General features: G+C 24.9%; 6 protein-coding genes across 6 annotated transcripts; 3 read left to right on the forward strand and 3 right to left on the reverse strand. All coding sequences in view use genetic code 12, as the record gives it.

Annotated features, from left to right (window-relative positions):
* Positions 1 to 2,543: 2,543 nt before the first annotated feature.
* KGF55_000001 (uncharacterized protein) lies at positions 2,544 to 3,989 on the reverse strand (the record flags this gene model as incomplete). Its single annotated transcript, XM_051755527.1, has 1 exon — positions 2,544 to 3,989. One exon carries the CDS (start codon positions 3,987 to 3,989, stop codon positions 2,544 to 2,546), a length of 1,446 nt encoding a protein of 481 aa, XP_051617273.1.
* A 2,214-nt stretch (positions 3,990 to 6,203) lies between these two features.
* On the reverse strand, positions 6,204 to 7,025 carry KGF55_000002 (uncharacterized protein; the record flags this gene model as incomplete). Its single annotated transcript, XM_051756630.1, has 1 exon — positions 6,204 to 7,025. The coding sequence occupies one exon, from the start codon at positions 7,023 to 7,025 to the stop codon at positions 6,204 to 6,206; it is 822 nt and encodes a 273-aa protein (XP_051617274.1).
* A 1,427-nt stretch (positions 7,026 to 8,452) lies between these two features.
* KGF55_000003 (uncharacterized protein) lies at positions 8,453 to 8,803 on the forward strand (the record flags this gene model as incomplete). Its single annotated transcript, XM_051757741.1, has 1 exon — positions 8,453 to 8,803. One exon carries the CDS (start codon positions 8,453 to 8,455, stop codon positions 8,801 to 8,803), a length of 351 nt encoding a protein of 116 aa, XP_051617275.1.
* A 1,747-nt stretch (positions 8,804 to 10,550) lies between these two features.
* KGF55_000004 (uncharacterized protein) lies at positions 10,551 to 11,810 on the forward strand (the record flags this gene model as incomplete). The annotated part of the gene is made up of 1 exon (XM_051758851.1): positions 10,551 to 11,810. The coding sequence occupies one exon, from the start codon at positions 10,551 to 10,553 to the stop codon at positions 11,808 to 11,810; it is 1,260 nt and encodes a 419-aa protein (XP_051617276.1).
* A 786-nt stretch (positions 11,811 to 12,596) lies between these two features.
* On the reverse strand, positions 12,597 to 13,550 carry CAR1 (arginase; the record flags this gene model as incomplete). The annotated part of the gene is made up of 1 exon (XM_051759960.1): positions 12,597 to 13,550. One exon carries the CDS (start codon positions 13,548 to 13,550, stop codon positions 12,597 to 12,599), a length of 954 nt encoding a protein of 317 aa, XP_051617277.1.
* A 2,063-nt stretch (positions 13,551 to 15,613) lies between these two features.
* GDE1 (glycerophosphocholine phosphodiesterase) lies at positions 15,614 to 19,162 on the forward strand (the record flags this gene model as incomplete). Its single annotated transcript, XM_051760883.1, has 1 exon — positions 15,614 to 19,162. The coding sequence occupies one exon, from the start codon at positions 15,614 to 15,616 to the stop codon at positions 19,160 to 19,162; it is 3,549 nt and encodes a 1,182-aa protein (XP_051617278.1).
* Between the last annotated feature and the right edge of the window lie 206 nt (positions 19,163 to 19,368).

The raw sequence follows: 19,368 nt of genomic DNA on the forward strand, positions 1-19,368 counted from the left end.
TTTTTTTTTTGTTTTTGTTAATAAAGTAATAAATTGAATTAATTGAATAAAAATAATTGATTTTAGTTATTTATTTGATGAATTGTGAAGTTATATTAAGGTTTTGAAATTGATTTGAAGTTATAAAATGGAAAAGAAAGTTATTGAAAGGGAAAAAGTTGATTTTTTTCTATCATTTTGTTTTTTTGGAATGCTTCATTCTATCAAGTTACCAAATTAAGGTTTTGTGATTCTTTCTTTAATTTTTTGTTTTTGTGTTCATTTATGTTTTAATTTTTAATCATTTATTTGGAAGACGAAATTATTCAAGACTAATTTGAACAATACAACTTTCAATTGATAGTTTGGTTTCTTTCCTACCTTTTAAGCTAATTCTTGTTTGGCTGTGTGAGACAAAAATTAAATATCTGGTGTAAAATATATCTCAAATCTTCAAAGTTGAACAAACTGATACGAAACACTGAAATAATGATTTTAATCAATTAGCGCTGGAAAACAATGCGATTATAGATATTGATGGATAGCCAAGTCCTGACTTGATCTTTGATACTATTACATTTTATTCAAGTTAGTCAACATTTTGTGCACTACCAAGTAACATTTTAATAAGTAAGTATATTTCCATACTTGTTACTTGAACTCACAAATTACCAAAAACTACCTTTAAAATTATGAGAAAGATGATATTCTCAACATCCTTATATCATTTTGTCTCTAAATAATGTCTAGAGCTTCACCAAAAGCTGTTTAAAAATCAGTTAAAAAAACTTAATATTTGAAATTTTGTTTTCATTTACTCCTAAGTCATGGCATTAAAAAAGTTTAATCACTATCTTTATTAAAACAACCTATGCTTTGATTCAAAAAACAGGAAGTGGCTACTACTCAATAAAGGCCACATTAAGATAAAAAACAAAAACAGGAAGCCAAAAAAAATCAATTAATATAAACCTTCATAGTGGTTGATTATTTATTCATGAAAAGTTAATCTGCATTTTTATCTAAAAATTTAATTCCATTGATTTCTCATCAAGTTCCTTAGGAGCAGTTCTAAGAAGAATGTATACGAAAAATTAATAAAGTATACCAATTTAAAAATATGTGATTTAATGTAATGTATTTCTTCAAACTTGTTTGAAATCATGGTCAATTCATTTAATTAATCCTAGAAAATAATCTCCATGATTCATTTGATATTCCATTATGACTTGTTGTGAAAATGATAACTAGTAATTAAGAAAATATATTTAAGTAATGTTTAATTGTATTTGCCCTTCGTGGTCATTTCATATTTCCCAAATTTTGATTATTTTAAATCAATACTTCTTCTTGGTTATTTGATTATGCATACAATTAAAAATCCTTTGAATTTTCGATTTGAGTTTTTAATTGCCCTTATTTTTCATTACTTTTATAACTATCCGGTCCATTTAATTGATTATATAGCCAGACGTCGATTAAAATGAAACTCTAATAAAATTTGTGGCTCATGGTATTTTGCCAAATAATAATTAACTGATAATAATTACAACATTTGATAAAGTGCCCGGTATTAAGTGTTTTTGATTAATCTTTTGGTAGATGTAGTTATAACTCTTCTCTAAAGTCTGTTGCATTTATGGTGTTAAAAAATTTGTTAATTTGTGTTGTCATTTAAAAAATGGAGATGTCTGAAAATACAAAGCTAAGACGCACAAAAATTTCACGTCACGAAAACAATTATAAGAACACGTGATACTTAACATCAAAACAATTGAAATTTTTTCTCATATACAATAGTCATAAAAATTTATTAATATATTGAATCCATAAAATTGATGGTTCGTTCAATTGTTTTGTATTTGTATTGAATAAGTAAACTTCAAAAATAAATGTTGAATATTTACTTTTATGTTGGATATATGATTTTATGATGAACATCCAAATTACATGAAAGATCGTCTGAAGTCAAAACGGATTAATGATATCTTTTTCCCACCAAAAAGATATTGGATTAGGAAAAAGATATTATTAATCCGATTTTAACTACAGAAGATCTTAAAAGTTATAATGCAAAAGCAACGCTATTAACGACACTTACATTTGGAGGTCAAATTACTCAACTCAATTAGAAAGCATTTTTGATCTACCAACCTGGTATTTAATTCATTTTCATAATTTGAAAAAACAATCAAATCAATTATAATATCTAACTTACATATGTATATTTAAAATCCATTCTTTTGAATAGAGCTTTCTCCAACAATTTTTAAAAAAGTTGACTAAAATCTAAGTAAAAGTAAACCCTACAATCGTTGTATAGTCGTATGAAAATTTAAAAATAGTAAAATCTAAAGTTCTGGAGAATCCAGTAAAAAAGTATGAGACCTCTAAATTTAGATAAAAGTTGATGATGATAAATATACATTATTTCAAAACAACTACGGAACTACATTCATTCTCAATTTTTAAAATAAATACAAATTAAATTTTATATGTTACCTTTATGTAAAATAAAAAATTTTCTATTACTATACTTTTAAATTTTTTCATATTTCTCAATATTAATTTGTTTCAGTTGAAATAGTTTTAATTGATTGTTCATTATTATTAGTATTATCATTTTTATTATTATATTGATGATGATAATTTTTATTAGAATACCTACCATTTTTTCTACTATTATTATCATTATTTTTTGAATTTAATCTATTATCATTACCATTACCATTAGTATTATTACTATTATTAGTTGATGAATTATCATGATTTATTGGAGTTTCAACATGTAATCTATATTCAAAACTAACACCATAAACTCTTTCATTTGAACCTGAATCTAAAGTAGTTATACAATTTGAATTTGTATTTAAAATTTCATCACATTCTCTTATTATTCTAAGTATTGAATCACAAATTATTCTTCTTGCTTGAAATGAAGTTAATTTTTTATTTGTTGTAGTTGATGAACTATTTGTTGAAGATTTTATAAAATTTAAATTTGAATTCCAAATGGATATTATATCTTCATCTTTTCTTACACTTAATACAATTCCACAAATATCATTTAATAAAATTTTTTTAATTTCATTTGAATTTGATGGTATAAAATTTCCTGTAAGAATTTTTAAAACTAATCTTTCCCAAATTAATGATGATCTTTTTCTTAATTTTTCAATTGATTGATGAGATGATTGAAGTTCTAAATTAGGAGAACCAATTGAATTATTATTATTATTAAAGCTATGTGGTTCATTTTTTCTATTGAATCGAAATACCCATCTACCACCTTTTGAATTTAAAGGATCTTCCCAAACTGGATTTATACCAGTTTTAAAAATTAAAAATTCAGTACCTATACTTAATTTATATCCATTTTTAATAGTGCTAAACATGGTCCACATTTGTTCAATTGATGCAATATGAGATATTGTTAATTCATTTGTATGTTGGAAATGAAGTTGAGAAGTGGTTTGTAAATATGAATCCACCCCAGGTTGTTGTTGTTGTTGTTGTTGAAGTGACTGTTGTGATTGATTAGATTCTTCGTCAGTTGAAGGTTGTTGTGGTGATGGTTGTGATGGTGGAATTTGTTTTTTGGTTCTTGAATGATGCCAAATTGTCCAACAATAAGGTAATACATGTTCATTTTCACCTATTGTATCTAAAGCTTCTTGAGTTAATTTTAATACATCTAATTTGGGTAATTTTGCAATTTCTAATGAAGATATATTATGATTTATATGTGAAGTATTATTATTATTATTATTACTACTGTTGTTGTGATAGTTATTATTGTGATGATTACGATGATTATTATTATTATGATGATGAGAATCTCCATTTCTATGTTTTGATCTATGTGAATAATTAGAATTTTGATGATGTTGATTTTGTTGAGCTTGAGATTGAGATTGTTGTTGTGGAGATGAATTAAGAGTCGGTGAATCTGAACCTTGATTCATTATTCTATTGAATAATGATTCTGCTCTCTTCAAATTTTCAGACATCTTGTATTTTAAGGGTAAGTGTGATGATACTTTGATATATTTTGTTCTATTATTATCTTGTTGATGTTAATATGATGAAATTTTAATTTGAAAAATTAATGATTAAAATGATAAATTGTTAATATATAATGCAAATCTTACTAGAACTTAAATAACAAAATTAATAAATATTTGATTAAATAAATAGATGAATAATTCTAATTTAACGATAGTAGTAGTAGTAGTATATCTATGGTAATGAATATTGATGATATACTCCAAATTCTTTTTATAATTGCAAAAAAAAATTTACATTAGATTATAGTATATAGAATAATAATAAGATGGTCTAATAACAGAAGTGAAAAATTAATTTTGTTGCACTACCTTAAATAATAGATTGATAGAAATAGAAATATAGAAATATAGCATACAATGAACATCACTATCGCTATAACAACTTTCAATAGTGAATAGTTCGTTGTTGATGTTGCTGCTTTAGATGCTCATGTTGCTGTCGCCGACGAAAGATCAAGATCAAGAAAATGTTCAAAACATCGACCACATCAGCATTGAAAGCTTAAAATGAAGAGTTTGAGAGATTAAAACAATGATTTTAAACTACAAATCAATGAAAAAATAGTCGTATGAGTTTGAAAGTCAAATTTTTTTGGTCCTGATTGAAAGAAACAAGTCATGGTTGAGCCATTGAGATCAAATTATTTTGCTGTTCCTAATGAAAAATGAAGTAGATTCTTTCAGGTAATTATAAATTTTCATGACTGGTTTCACATTGAGGTTTGGAGATAGGTTAATAAATTCAAAAAATTAAGTCCCACTGTTTCAACTTTATTGAAAAAACAAGAAAGTCTTTAATTTTTTTTATTAAATGTTGGATGATGAAAGTGAATTTTTAAAGGAAAATACATTGAAGTTTGAGATAGTATTAAATGGGAAAGCCTAAATTGTTAATCGTTTTTTTAATTAAACTTGTTTTATGGAATTAATGATGATGGTTTTCGTTAATTTTTAATTTGAACATTCATAATAAAAGTTTTAATTTCATTCCTATTAATTAATCTAATATATCAAACAAGGTATATTATTCAGACAATCAAAACCATCAAATTTGAAAGAAAATTTTGAAAATCAAATGAAAAATATCAATTAATATTATTCAGAAGTAATACCAATTTTTTTAATACTGGAATTCATACCATAATTAAAATATCATCAATTTCACAATAATTAAAAAAATTAAAAAATTCAATTAATTTTTCAAATTTAAAAATTATTGAAATTATATAAATTCCTAAAATTTTTGAATTTATTAAATGATTTATAAAAGGATGTTGATTTTGACTCAAATTTAAATTTAAATTTGTTAAATTTTTAAATTGTTTTTGATTATTTGTTTCACTTGAAAAATTTGATAATGGTTTTATAATTCTTAAAAATTCTAAATATTTTCTAATATGATAGTTAATTAATTTAAAATTTTTTGAACCTAATTGATTTTTTAAAATTTCATGTCATTATCAATTCAGTTGAGTTAGTATTGTCTGTTAAATTTACTAGTTCAATTAGTGAATGATACTTACGATTTATAAATTATTTCAATATTTAATATATTTTTATATTTAAATAAATCATCTAATAAATTTAAAAGGATTTGAATTTCATGATATAATGATATTAATTTTTGTTTAGTGAAATTATTATTGGATGATTGAATTGAGTTTGAGTATATTGTAGTTGATGATGATTGAGTTGAGTAGGTTGTAGTTAGTGTTGAATTATTTAAATTTTTCATTTTTATGAGCTTGATCTCTAACTAATGAATTCTCGAATGTTTCTGAAATATAGTCCATTTAAATACTCTTGACATTAAGAATAACTAAATCTTTCGTTTTATCATCTTATGATTTGCCATTCATGAATTCAATGTTTTAGATTTTGATATTAAAATCTGAAACTTGTTGTATTTTAAAATTTTTCGCAGCCAAATTAATAATAAAGATTTACAGTGTTTCAAAAAAAAAAATTTATTACATACAAACAAACAATTTCATTCTTTATTAAACTCTTCAACTAAACCATATATCGTTAGAGAACTGAATTTCAAAGCTAACTATGCAATGAGAATAGTTATAGAATTGGGATCGTAATATCCTTAATATTTTTTTTTCATTTTGTTTATTAAACTATAAACTTATTGTTACATTCACCTAAAACCTAAGCTTTAACAACAGGAGTCGTAGAATCAGTATTACCAGAAGTACTTGAAGTTGCACCAGTACCAGTTGTAGAAGATTCTTGTTTTTCTTTTTTTTCTAATTCAGATTTTTTAATTTTTGCTAATCTAACAGCTTCATTATGAACATCCTTGGCATCATTTGCAAAAGATTTATAAAATTCATGAATTTTTAAACCTAAATTTGAATTAACAGCATCATCAAAATATTTTTGTAATCCAGATTTTTCAAAAAAATCTTGCCCCTTGGAAATTTGTTGATTTACAGTTGAATTTGGATCTTTTGAATGAACATATTTTGAATCTAATGATTCTATAAAATTTTGAAATTTTGTACTATAACCATTTTTTTTATCAAATTCTAAACCTTTATCAATTATTTGATCTGATAATACATAACCATCAGCTAATAATTGAGCTAATATAGCATATTTTGGTTTTTCTTCTTGATCAACATCATCATAAGTTTTATCACCAGTTGGTTTAACATCTTTTGTTGTAGAGCTAGTTGCTGAACCTAATTTTTCACCTGGTCCATCATCTTGTGGAGCTTTACCAACTTCACCATCAGTTATAGCTGGTACTTCATCAACTCTTATAAAAGTGTTATCTAATTCTGCATCATTTAATAATAAAGCAGTTGAAACAGCTTTTGGACTATTAAATAAAACTTCATATTTTCCTTTACCATTTTCATCTTTTCCTAATGGTATAAGATCTTTAACACTTCCACAAAATGAAAAAAATTCTATAATTTTTGAAGGTGGTACATTTGGAGTATTTGATACAATTACTGAACTCATTGTGTAAGGGTTGTTGTTGTTATGTTAACTTGAATTATTATTAGTTAGATAAGTATCAATTGAGTATAAAAACTGTGTAAATAATCAATTGAAATATAAAATTGATAAAAGTTACTTTAAACTGATATAAATATAAATTTATAAATTAAATTAAATATCCCTTAATTTTTTGTTGAATTAGAAATTAGGTCAGTCAATTTGTTTTATAATTTAATTAAAGATCTCATTCTTACTTACATTACTATACTACGTATTACCATATTAGTCTAGTTTATTTGACTTAATCTAGTAGTTCTTTGCTAAAATGTTATATGATCATAATACTAAAGTTTTGTGTAAAACTTCTCCATAATTCTATAAACAGCAATTTTAAATTGTAATATGTTAAATACTCAGCCAGGAGAAATTAATTAATTGAATGTGTAATGATGATCAGGTGTAATAATTTGATAGTTCCATGATCTTCTGTTAACATAACCATAGTCTCGTATTAGCCGTTTGTTTGTTGAATCAGTTCATCACATGTAATCTAACTAACTCACTAATTTATGTTCCAGATTTTTTTCAGTGATTTTACTTGTAATTTTAGCTTCAAAATCTAGTACGATGATTCAAACGAATTGCATTAAATCAGTCCAACAAGTATACAACAATAATGCGAGTCTGGTCCTAAGTTTATTTTTCTCTCGTTGGAAAAATTGTTTATAATTTGCTTCAAAATTAGAGAAAAAAAAGATAAATATAACTCAAAATATAACTCTACAATAATTCTACGAATCAATCTACTTTGGCATGTGAAACAAATAATTAACTGTAAGAGGACCAAGATTAATTAAGTTCTTTAAATTTTAAATCAAAAGAAATCAAAAGTTTTTATAGAGACAATCTCCAACAAACGAAAAATAGAGAATATTCAAGCTTTACATCATTTATACGTACGGTTAAATCATAATTAGGGATTATTATACGAAACAACTCAAACCACCAATTCAATGCCATGTTTCATAATAATCAGATCACAAATCTGATCAATTCTTAATACCAGCCAAGAATAGTTCATCATCTATAGGGGTTTGAAAAATATCATTGCTTTTATATAGCTATCTATCCTCATTACAATAATCATATATCACAAAAATAATCATTACTGGCAAGAAGTTAAAGTACATGAAATTTACAAATCCAATTGATTAAATGTTTCCGAAGAAATCAAAATACCATCAGATATGGAAAAAGAACTAATAGGATCAATATGAGTATATACCAAAAAGCATATAGATCTAAAAGATGATGTTTATAAAGAAAGATGTTGTTGAATTCAAGGATTCAAACAAATTAATACAAATTATAATCCATACAAAGTAAGCAGTCCAGTCACTGACTTTATCTCAGTTAGAGTAATTACATCAATTGAAGTTCAATACGATATGGATCTAGATTTTAAAGATGTCAAATCTGTTTCCCTAAATGCTAAGTTAGATGATGAAATCGTAAAACTAACAAAAGGATACACTACTGATAAGATTGTTTGTTGGTTATTGAAAATGGCCGTATATGGATTAAAACAGAGCGGATACATGTGGTATGGTACTATTAATCAAGTCTTCATAGAGTTAGGATTTCAAGAATGTGAAAAAAATAGTGGAATATATTTCAAATGTTCAGAAAAATCAAAGAGATATGTGGAATTTTATGTCGACCACTTATTATGTACATTTATCATCAACATCAACTTTTTAACAATTCATGAAAGATCTATAAGATCATCCAGGAATTAGTAACATTAAATCATCCAGGAATTAGTAACTAATGTCATGTCAAAGAGTACTTAGGTAACGAATTTATCGAAAAGAAAAGTAATCAATAGACTTGATATCAAAGCAAACTAAATTTGGTAAAAAGTTATCCAACAAATTTCATTTCAATAACAAAGAAAGTTAAAATTCCAAAGCAATCCCGAGACTAGTTAGTGTTAAAAAAATTATCTGAAACATATCAAGCATTCAATTATAGAAGTGAAATTTACTAGCGACGTAAAAGATACTGTTTATACTAAATCAAATAGTGATAATACTATAATTTAAATTTAAGAGAAGAATATGAAAATCTTAGAAAACTCGACTAAAAAGAATAAGTATATTAATGTAGAGTTTTATCTAGTAATTCCATTACCATTTGTTTTCTAAATTGCTTTATCTGACTCGCATTATAAGTTTGTGAAAGATTAGTAGCTATCTGCCTAATACAAGACATCATAAAACCACCTCAGTCATGGTCATTCTTTTGTTGTGGTATATCCATCTTATTTAATTGATAATTATTTGAATCTTGATCCAATACTTTAATCAAAGTTTCATTAGTTATACTATCTTGACCATATAATTTCTCTAATGATTCCAACCAAAAGTATTTTTTTTTCCTTGTATCGACATAAAGATATGAAATTGATTCATCTAAGCTAGCTATGAAAAACAATTTATAATCATAAATGTTAAGTCACAGCATTGGGCTTGTGTTTATGTCGATACAAAAATTAAAAAAATTCAAAAGGTTGAATCAATAGTAAATATATTATCATGCATTTCAAACGAAATTATTGTCTGTTTTTCAGATTTAATCATGAATATGCATGATATTATATTTATCATTAATTCATTTTCATAATTAAATCAGAATTACAAGCACTAAATTCGCTTGAAATAAGTCTGTTTTAAAGTTTGTAAGTAATTAAAGGAAACATACCTTCTACTTCCAAGTCTATAGTTTTTGTATGAGAAACTCTTTCTTGATTTCTTTCAAATTTTAAACATTTTAGAATGTTTATCATGTTCATCTGTGAACTCAGAAAATACACGTGTGAGTCTCAAAGAATTATCTTCTAATGGATTGGTGCATCTTGGCCATATTTTTTTTTTTCAATTTTTTATGTAATCCATTATTTTTCAATGAATCTTTCATGGTATTTTCTTTCAGAGTTGAAGGAGTTGATAGTGTTGTTGTGTTTATTCTATGATCATGTTGGTGATTCGGAATCCTTAAATTTAATTTTTTTGATTTTAGGTGATAATGAGTCATTGAATTTTCATTCCATGGCCATCAAGATTTATAGAATCTGCTTCCTTTGAGATCTTGATTTATTTTATGTTTTTTTTCTACATTAATTGACTTATGTGATTTCAGATTAAAATGTGTTGATGTTTTAGTATTTGGAACTAGATAAAGGCTATGAAACTCTTTTATTATATTTTCATATCTTGATTTGTCAGGTAGTATAGAAAAATTGAATAAGTTGAGTAATTGATCATAGAACGTACCTGGATGAACTGCCAGTTGGAGTTAGTCTGACATCTGATACAGTATTAATCAAAATTATCAGATGTGTAAGAATATTTAGACTACAACCAAAAAAAATAAAATTGAACTAATACGCGTCTATTATTAAATTATCAAGTAATATATCACTTTTTTTTAACAACCATTCATGTGAATACCACCATTGAACAATGATTAATCATCAATGTAACAATGTCTGAATCATCTTCACTATATACAGATATAATCAAAGATTATCAATTGTCATTGAAGGATGGTAACTGGATATCTGGAAATAAAAGTTTAAGAAATTATCTCAATTTGGTATATGATATATTTCTAATACATCCGCTTACATTTAAAGATATATCTAATTCATATCAAATACGTTGTACAAATTCTGAATGTGGTTTTAATTTGAATTATGACCCTTTCAGTGGTTTAAAAATTAATTTTCAACACAACCATGAAGTATATATTAATTCAAAAAAAGAAATAGCTTTAAAAACACTTTCATTACATGTTATTCATATGGGCTCGAATAAAATCGAATTTACCAATCTTTGTGAAGAATGGTTAGGACCAGAATATGAGAGTCTGAAAGATTTAATTAAAAAAATCATGAGAGAATGTATGGTTTTCCAATCAAATATTGATAAATTAAATACTAGATTTGATAAACTTGAAGATTTATGTCAATGTTATGAAGATACTTATTTTAAATTTTTTGAAGAAGTAGTATCAGAAGATCTATATATATTACCTATACAAAAGACATGTATGATTAATAAAAAATTTTATCAAAGTTTGATTATATATCAAATGTTAGAAGAAAAACCAAGAATTTGTGGATTTATCATAATGAATAATATCAACCAAATTAAATCAATTTTGGAATCTCAAAATCTTTTAAAGAAAAAATTTTCAATTGAATTAAATCCAGATTTAATAAATTTATTCAACGACAACGAATTAAATTTCAATATTAGTAAAGAATTCATAAAATCTTTATTAAATAAATTGGATTTGAGGTATGAAAATCTTAATGATATTAAAGAAGATAGTTTACCAGATAAATTTAAATTTTTACATCACATAATTAATGATTATTCATTAAAAGATGTAATTCATCCCCCAATTATTGCTTCAATAAGGGTCTTTCTATACAGTTCTAGGAATAATATTATTACAAACGTCAAAAAAATTAAGGATTTATATGATCATCAAGATAATATTGAGGGTAGTAACCTATCAGAAAGCTCATTTGTGGAATTATTGTCACAATTTGATTTAATTTCTGAAATTCAGCAAGAAAAATTGAGGTTATTGTATGAAAAGCAAGAAATCTCACGGATTTGCAAAAATTTGTTAGAATGTGAAAAATTAGGAGCAAATCAATTAACTCGTGACATCTTAAAGATTTTAGAACCAGTTCAAGCTATATTAGAACAAGAAGAAGAAGAAGATGTTTGAAATCTTCCTTTGATAGGTGAAGCTAATGATTTAATTTGTAAAAATTTGTTATAGCCTACTTATATAAACTAATAAATTTCGAATCAAATGATTTACACTATTGTTGTAATTCAAATTAACGAATCAAAGTAAACTCTAATTGATAAAATGATAGGTTATGAGGTAACCTAAGACTCAACAACCTAAAATTCAGCTATATACTAGACAAGTAAGATTGTACTATTCATATATGACAACGTTTGTTTTGACTAAAGAATATAACATCGCTAAATTTTTGAATACTTACTAGTAACTTAAGCATTACTAGCTCAATCTGTTATATCAAGTATATAGTATCTGGATAAAATTAAAAAATCTTTTATCCAGCTACTTATACAACATTTTGGATAAAAGTCAGACGTAATTTATCCAGTAAGTACTACTGAATTACGCTAACATTTTGGAAAAGACTAAAAAATAATTCATCCAGTAATACAATATTACGCTAACATTCTGGATGAAATATGTTTCTATTTCATCCAGTAAAACAAATTTACACTCATCAATCATCATTATGTACAATTAGAAGCTCAAAAAGTTATGAGTTTTCCAATCTAATTAAACTTCATCGTACCCTCTGAACAGTTTGTGAGACGCAAAACAAGAGTCAAGTACTGTCAAGTACTAAACTAACAAATTTTAGTTAAAATTCAAACTTCTATAATAAATCCCAGATATACATAACTATTAACACTTTTACATATTCTAATTTTCTTTGATGCACTTTTACTTTTTATTTCAAGACTCCTATAATAAAGTTTGACCTAAAGCACATCTTCCAATAGCACAAGCAGCACTAACAGTATCTAAAACATGTTCTTCAGTTTCTGCCAACATTGGATTAGTTTCAACAATATCTAAACTTAATAATAAACCAGAATTGGCAATTTCTTCAGCAATAAATAAACCTTCTCTTAAACTTAAACCACCTTCAACTCTTGTCCCAGTTGCTGGTACAAAAGAAGGATCTATAGCATCAACATCATAACTTAAATGAATTGGATCTTTTCTTTCAGGATTTACTTTATCTAATGCCATATCTATAACTTTTCCAATTCCATATTTATCTATATGATACATTGTAAAAGCTGCTATATTATTTTCTCTCAAGATTTTTTTTTCACCTTCATCAACATCTCTTAATCCAATATAAACTAATTTATTAGCTTTAAGGATTTGAGGAACCCATGAAAATTCAGGTGGATAACTATCAGAATCTAAACCTAATAAAAAACTTAATGGACAACCATGTAAATTCCCCGAAGGTGTTGTTTTTGGAGTGTTTATATCTGCATGAGCATCAACCCATAAAACACATGTATTTGAATTATATTTTAAACTTGCTCCAACTGTAGCAGTACCAATTGAATGATCACCACCTAAAACTAATGGTAATTTACCTTCCTCCAATGTTTTTAAACTTGTTTCATAAATTAATTTACAACAATCACTTACAATTTTAGAATTTTTAACATTAAATTTATCTTTAGTATCAGATTTATTAATTTCAAAATTTGAATTTTTTAAAGGAGTTGATATGGAAGTTAACCAACCTAAATTTTTAATTTGATTTTCAAAACCTGCATTTATTATATATTCTGGTCCTAATTCTACTCCTCCTTTTGGTTGACCACCTGAAAATGGTGCTAATATTATATTTGTTTTTTTATTTGGATGAAATTTATAATCTATTGATGACATATTCTATATATGATGTATGTTTGTGTAATTTGATAAGGAAATGTTCTCTATGATATTATTATAAGATGAATAGTTACTTCTATAAAATATAGAATGAAGTAGATGTAATTGATAAATGAAGAAGAAGAAGTAAGAATGTAATATCTATAAGAATTGATCTTATATTTATATATTTATATATTTATATACTAGTTGATGATCTAGTATTTCTTAGATATTTCTGATAAAAGAGTATCTACTGTATACGTGACAATTTTATATCTTTAAAAAGTTATTAAAAGCGAAATTCTCTCTTCATCTCGGATTAAATATCATTACACACATTTTTATGCCTTAATCTCTTACAGGACAGTACTACTTAATAAGTCGATGAACATATGAATAAATCTCGTCCTAAAAATTAATTCTTGTACAAACCGTTAAATGACAGATCAAGCGAATAATTAAACCAAATTTCAGTTTTTAATTGCCTTTAACAAACAAAATTAAACCGAACAAATTCAAACTCTACACCAAAATAATACCGACGTTTCACTTTACGTGATCTATAAAATACTGAATTGTAATAGAAGGAGGGGTATATTTTTGTGTATTAAAATATACTTAGACTTTAGATATTACGTACGTAGGCTATTCAATCAAAAAATCAAGAATCCATTGTTGAATTTATCCATACCAACAAAGCTAAATCAGTCACACTTCCAAGTCTAATTCTTTTTAACAAATTGTTTACCACTCGAAATATTCAAAGTGAATCTCTTATTTTTTTTCAAGTTGTTTATTATTGTCAACAATTCCAACATATATAGCCATACCAGTAAATAAATAAAATAAATTTAAAGAAAATGTTTGAATTAAAGATTGAGCTAATTCATTCCAATTAATTATCCCATTTTTATATAAATTATATTGATTTATTGAATTAACTATTTTAAATATTGGAAATTTTATTAAACATATTGTATATATTAACCAAATTAAAATTTTACCAAATTTATTAATAGTTAGATTATACATAGATTTTGATATCTGTCTTGATGTTATAAACTTATCTATTATAAATAAGGATGATATTGTTACTAATACTATTGATTCTGTTTTCATATTTTCATTGAGAGTGATTTAATTGTATGTGTGTTCATGATGATGTTTGGTGAATTACTAGTCTAGTAAAAAAGTGTTGATAATGAAATATTTTTATCTGGTGTTAATTGCCATTTACATTTAAAAACTATTGTAGATTCTCTGTTCCATCTATAACCTTTTTATTAAAAGTAACTAATACCAATCATTTCAAAGATCCAATGTCAAGACCAATTCAAGAAAGTGGAGAAAAATGATTTATACTTCAAACAGATCAATTTTTCAAAAAGTATGACTTGTTATATTTAAAAAATTGTTGAAATGTTTCAGATTCTTTTCTTAGCCTAAATAAAAACGCGTGTTTTAGAGGTAGATTAACGTAATATTAAGTGTAGCTAGGCTGACTTAAAACTAACTCTCGACCCATCTATACAGGTCAGACCGCCTTCTCCACCGTAGTAAATTAATACGTTGTAGCGTGGGCTGTATTAATTGTAATTTAATCCCCACGTTTATATTTATATAATATTATTATTATTGTGTACAGTACGGTATAATAATAGTAAAACACCATACATTTTATTTACAACCACTAATAAAAATATTTTTTTACAACCAATTTATTATTATATAGATCTATATATTTACTCAACAACTACTTCAATTCAACCAATATTCTTAAATTGTTGGATTGAACTACCTCAGTTTTCACAGTCTACAATTTCAACTGAATCAAATCACTAAGATAGAGAAAAAAAGAAAGTTTCATAGATTTAAGACATCGTATTTAATAGATCTCGTGCATAATTATACTTAGATAAGAAGAATAGATTTGATTATTCTATTGAATTATCAACAACAACTCATCCAACCATCCATCCACCATATCATTCACGTACTTATATCAAGAGAAACAGGGAACTAACCATTCCAACCTAGACCAACTAATCTCACTACTCCCAAACTTTTAATCACCTATCATGAAGTTTGGGAAAACTTATTTAACTCATCAAATTCCAGAATGGTCTATTTATTATATGAATTATAAACATTTAAAAAAAATTATAAAATCAATAGATAGTATAAAAAATTCAGATATTGAATTTGATGAAAATAAATATCCAGAAATAATATCGGAAACTTTAAGTTCATTTTTTTTTGAAATTGATAGAAATATTGAAGATGTTGATGAATTTTTTAATAATAAATTTAAAGAATATAAAAGAAGATTAAATAAAATTATTTCTGTATTAAATTTTAAAGATAATTTAATAAATTATAAAATTGAAAGTAAAGAAGAATTAGATGAAATTATAAGTATATTAATAGAATTAAGAATTTTATTTAGAAATTTAAAATGGTTTGGTGAATTAAATCATAAGGGATTTATAAAAATTTTAAAAAAATTAGATAAAAAGCTAACTTCTATATTAAATGAAGGACAAGTTAATAAACTGGAATTATCAAATAATAATAAAGAAGCTTATTTGTCAACAAGAATTGATGCATTACCTTTTGCAAATGAAACTGAATTATCAAATAATTTAGATATTATTCATAAAATTTTATTACAATTAGGTACATTAGGATTTAATAATAATGAAGAAATTAAATTAGAATCTTTGAATTTAAACACTAATCTAGAATCTTTTCAACAAATCTTGGAAGAAGATAATGTTGAAGAATTATCAAAAGAGCTACTTAAAAATAAAAATGATAAATTTAATATTTCTTTATTAAATAAAGCAGCATTAAATAACTCAACAAAATGTATTGATTTAATTTGGGAAAATTTAAATAATCTTTATGATAATAAAGATATAAATGGTAGAAATTTTTTTCATCAAAATATTATAAGTCTTGGTAAAAAACAATTTATAAAAGAAGAACAATTAACTCCTGGTGATTCCCCCAATTGGTTAATTGGTAGTACTAATGGTAGTGATAATAATAATATAAATAATACAAGTGGTTTACTTTATATATTAAATAAATTAGATGATAAAGATAAGAATTTAATTATATCAAAAGATCATTATAATAGAACTCCATTACATTATTCAGCACAATATGGATTAGTTCAAGTAACAAATATTTTATTGGATTTTTATACAAAATGGAAATTAATAGATAAAACAATTTCAATAGATAACATCGACGAATGGGGTGATCAAGAAAGTTTAACTCCTTTACATTTATCAATTATTGGTAAACATCCAAAAACAACAGAAATTTTAATTAAATTTAATAGTGCAAATACATTAACATGTCCAGATTTATTATTATTATCAGTAAAATTAAATTCAAGTAGAATTTTAAATTCTCTTATTAATGATGGTAAAATTGATATAAATTATACTAATATAAAACATAGAAATGAAACTGCTTTATATATTGCAACAAAATTAAATTTATATGATGTTGTTGAATTTTTATTAGAATCAAATTCAAATACAGAAATTGGTGAAAAAATTTTTGGTTGGACTCCTATTTTTATAGCAGCATGTGAAGGATATAAATCTATAGTTCAATTATTAATTGATTATGATGCAAATCATGATATTGTTGATGATTCAGGCTGGTTACCAATGGAACATGCATGTTTAAGAGGTCATTTAGAAGTTGCTGATTTATTAAGACCAAAAAATGAAAATTTATTATTATATGATACTTATCATCCTGAAAAAAATTTACCAAGAATTCCAAGTGAAGCTGCAAGTCCTTTATTACAAGCTACAACACATTCAAAAGATGATTTAGATTTTAATAATAGTATTGATAAATTACCTGAATCTCATAAACATGCAGTAAATGAATTTTATAAACAATTAAAAAATAATAATTCTTCAAATAATGTTTCAAGAAGTGTTTCACCAAAGAGAAGAAAAAAATATAAACCAATTAAATCTTTTGGTCATAGATATTTAGGAGAAGATGAAAAATTAATTTTAATTACTTTGGGGACAACTGATTTAAGAGATGATAATGTCCCAGTTGAATTAAATAAAATTTCATTAGCTAAATCTTTTGCTACAGAATTAGATACTGCATTATCATTATCAATTACATGTCGTCATAAATTAACAAATCAACCAGTTGAACCTTCGGTGGTTGTTGATTTACCATTAGAAGATTATCATGGAAGTGCAACTGATCCAATTACTTTTAAATTAAATAATAATTTACAAGTTGAAGATATTATTATAACATTTGATTTAATACCAACTTATCAAGTTAATAAAAAAATCTTAGGTAGAGCTATTGCTTTATTAAAAGATGCTTATACAAAAGTTGGACCCAATTTAAGATCTTTGAATAATAATATAACTATTCCTATAATAGAATCAACAAATTTAGATATATTAGGATTAATTAGATTTGAATATTTACAAGTATTACCATTTAAACATCATGCAATGAATATAGCAAGATCAGATACTTATTGGAAACAATTAGTTTCAACAAGAGTTATTGGTCATAGAGGTTTAGGTAAAAATGAAAGTGGTAGACAATCATTACAATTAGGTGAAAATACTGTTGAATCATTTATTGCAGCTGCTTCATTAGGTGCATCATATGTTGAATTTGATGTTCAATTAACAAAAGATTTAATACCTGTTGTTTATCATGATTTTACAGTTGCTGAACTGGGTGTTGATATACCAATGCATTTATTAACTTTAGAACAATTCTTGGGATTAAATAAAACAAGAGAAAAAACAAATCATTCAATGGATGATGAAATATTAATTAGATCAAAACCAAGAGCTAAAAGTTCATTTCAATTACAAAATGGTTTAAATCATCACACACATCATCATAATGAAGATTTTATTGATAAAGAATTTGAAAGTCAAATTAATGAAAGAATGAAATTAACCAAGACATGGAAAAATAAAGGTTATAAAGGAAATGCAAGAGGTACATCCATAGCATCAAATTTTGTAACTCTCAAAGATTTATTTAAAAAATTACCAAAAAATGTTGGTTTTAATATTGAATTAAAATATCCAATGTTAGATGAAGCAGAACAAGAAAGTATGGGAGAAATTTCAATTGATTTAAATCTTTATTTAGATACTATTTTAAAGCTTATATATGATGAAAATTTAAATAATCGTCATATTGTTTTTTCATCTTTCCATCCTGATGTTTGCTTGTTGTTAAGTTTAAAACAACCAACTATGCCCATATTATTTTTAACTGAAGCTGGAACTGCAAAAATGGCAGATATAAGAGCATCATCATTACAAAATGCTATTAGATTTGCTAAAAAATGGAATTTATTAGGTATTGTATCTGCAGCAAAAACATTAGTTAAAACTCCAAGATTAGCTCAAGTTATAAAATCAAGTGGTTTAGTTTGTGTTACTTATGGAGTTGAAAATAATGAACCTGAATTAGCTAAAATTCAAATGAGAGCTGGTGTTGATGCTGTTATTGTTGATAGTGTTTTAGCTGTTAGAGAAGGGTTAAGAGAACATAATAATACTGTTAAAGAATTTGAAGATTCAAGTAACAGTGAATAGAAAAATTTTGATGAAAATTGTTTGATGAATAAACTTAGATATAGAAGGTTAGGTTAGCATACAATTTAAACACACTAGAAATGTCTTTACTTATGAGTTAAGAGTAGTAGATTGTCTTCTTTCATTGTATTCATTGTGTTTGATCTTATTGTATTGACTCTATTTAATTTTTTTTTTTTTTTTTTTTTTTTTTTAAACACAGTATT

Source organism: Candida pseudojiufengensis (assembly GCF_024610245.1).
Source record: "Candida pseudojiufengensis strain CBS 10847 chromosome Unknown scaffold35, whole genome shotgun sequence".
In the NCBI taxonomy this organism is placed as follows: Eukaryota; Fungi; Ascomycota; class Pichiomycetes; order Serinales; family Debaryomycetaceae; genus Lodderomyces; species Lodderomyces pseudojiufengensis.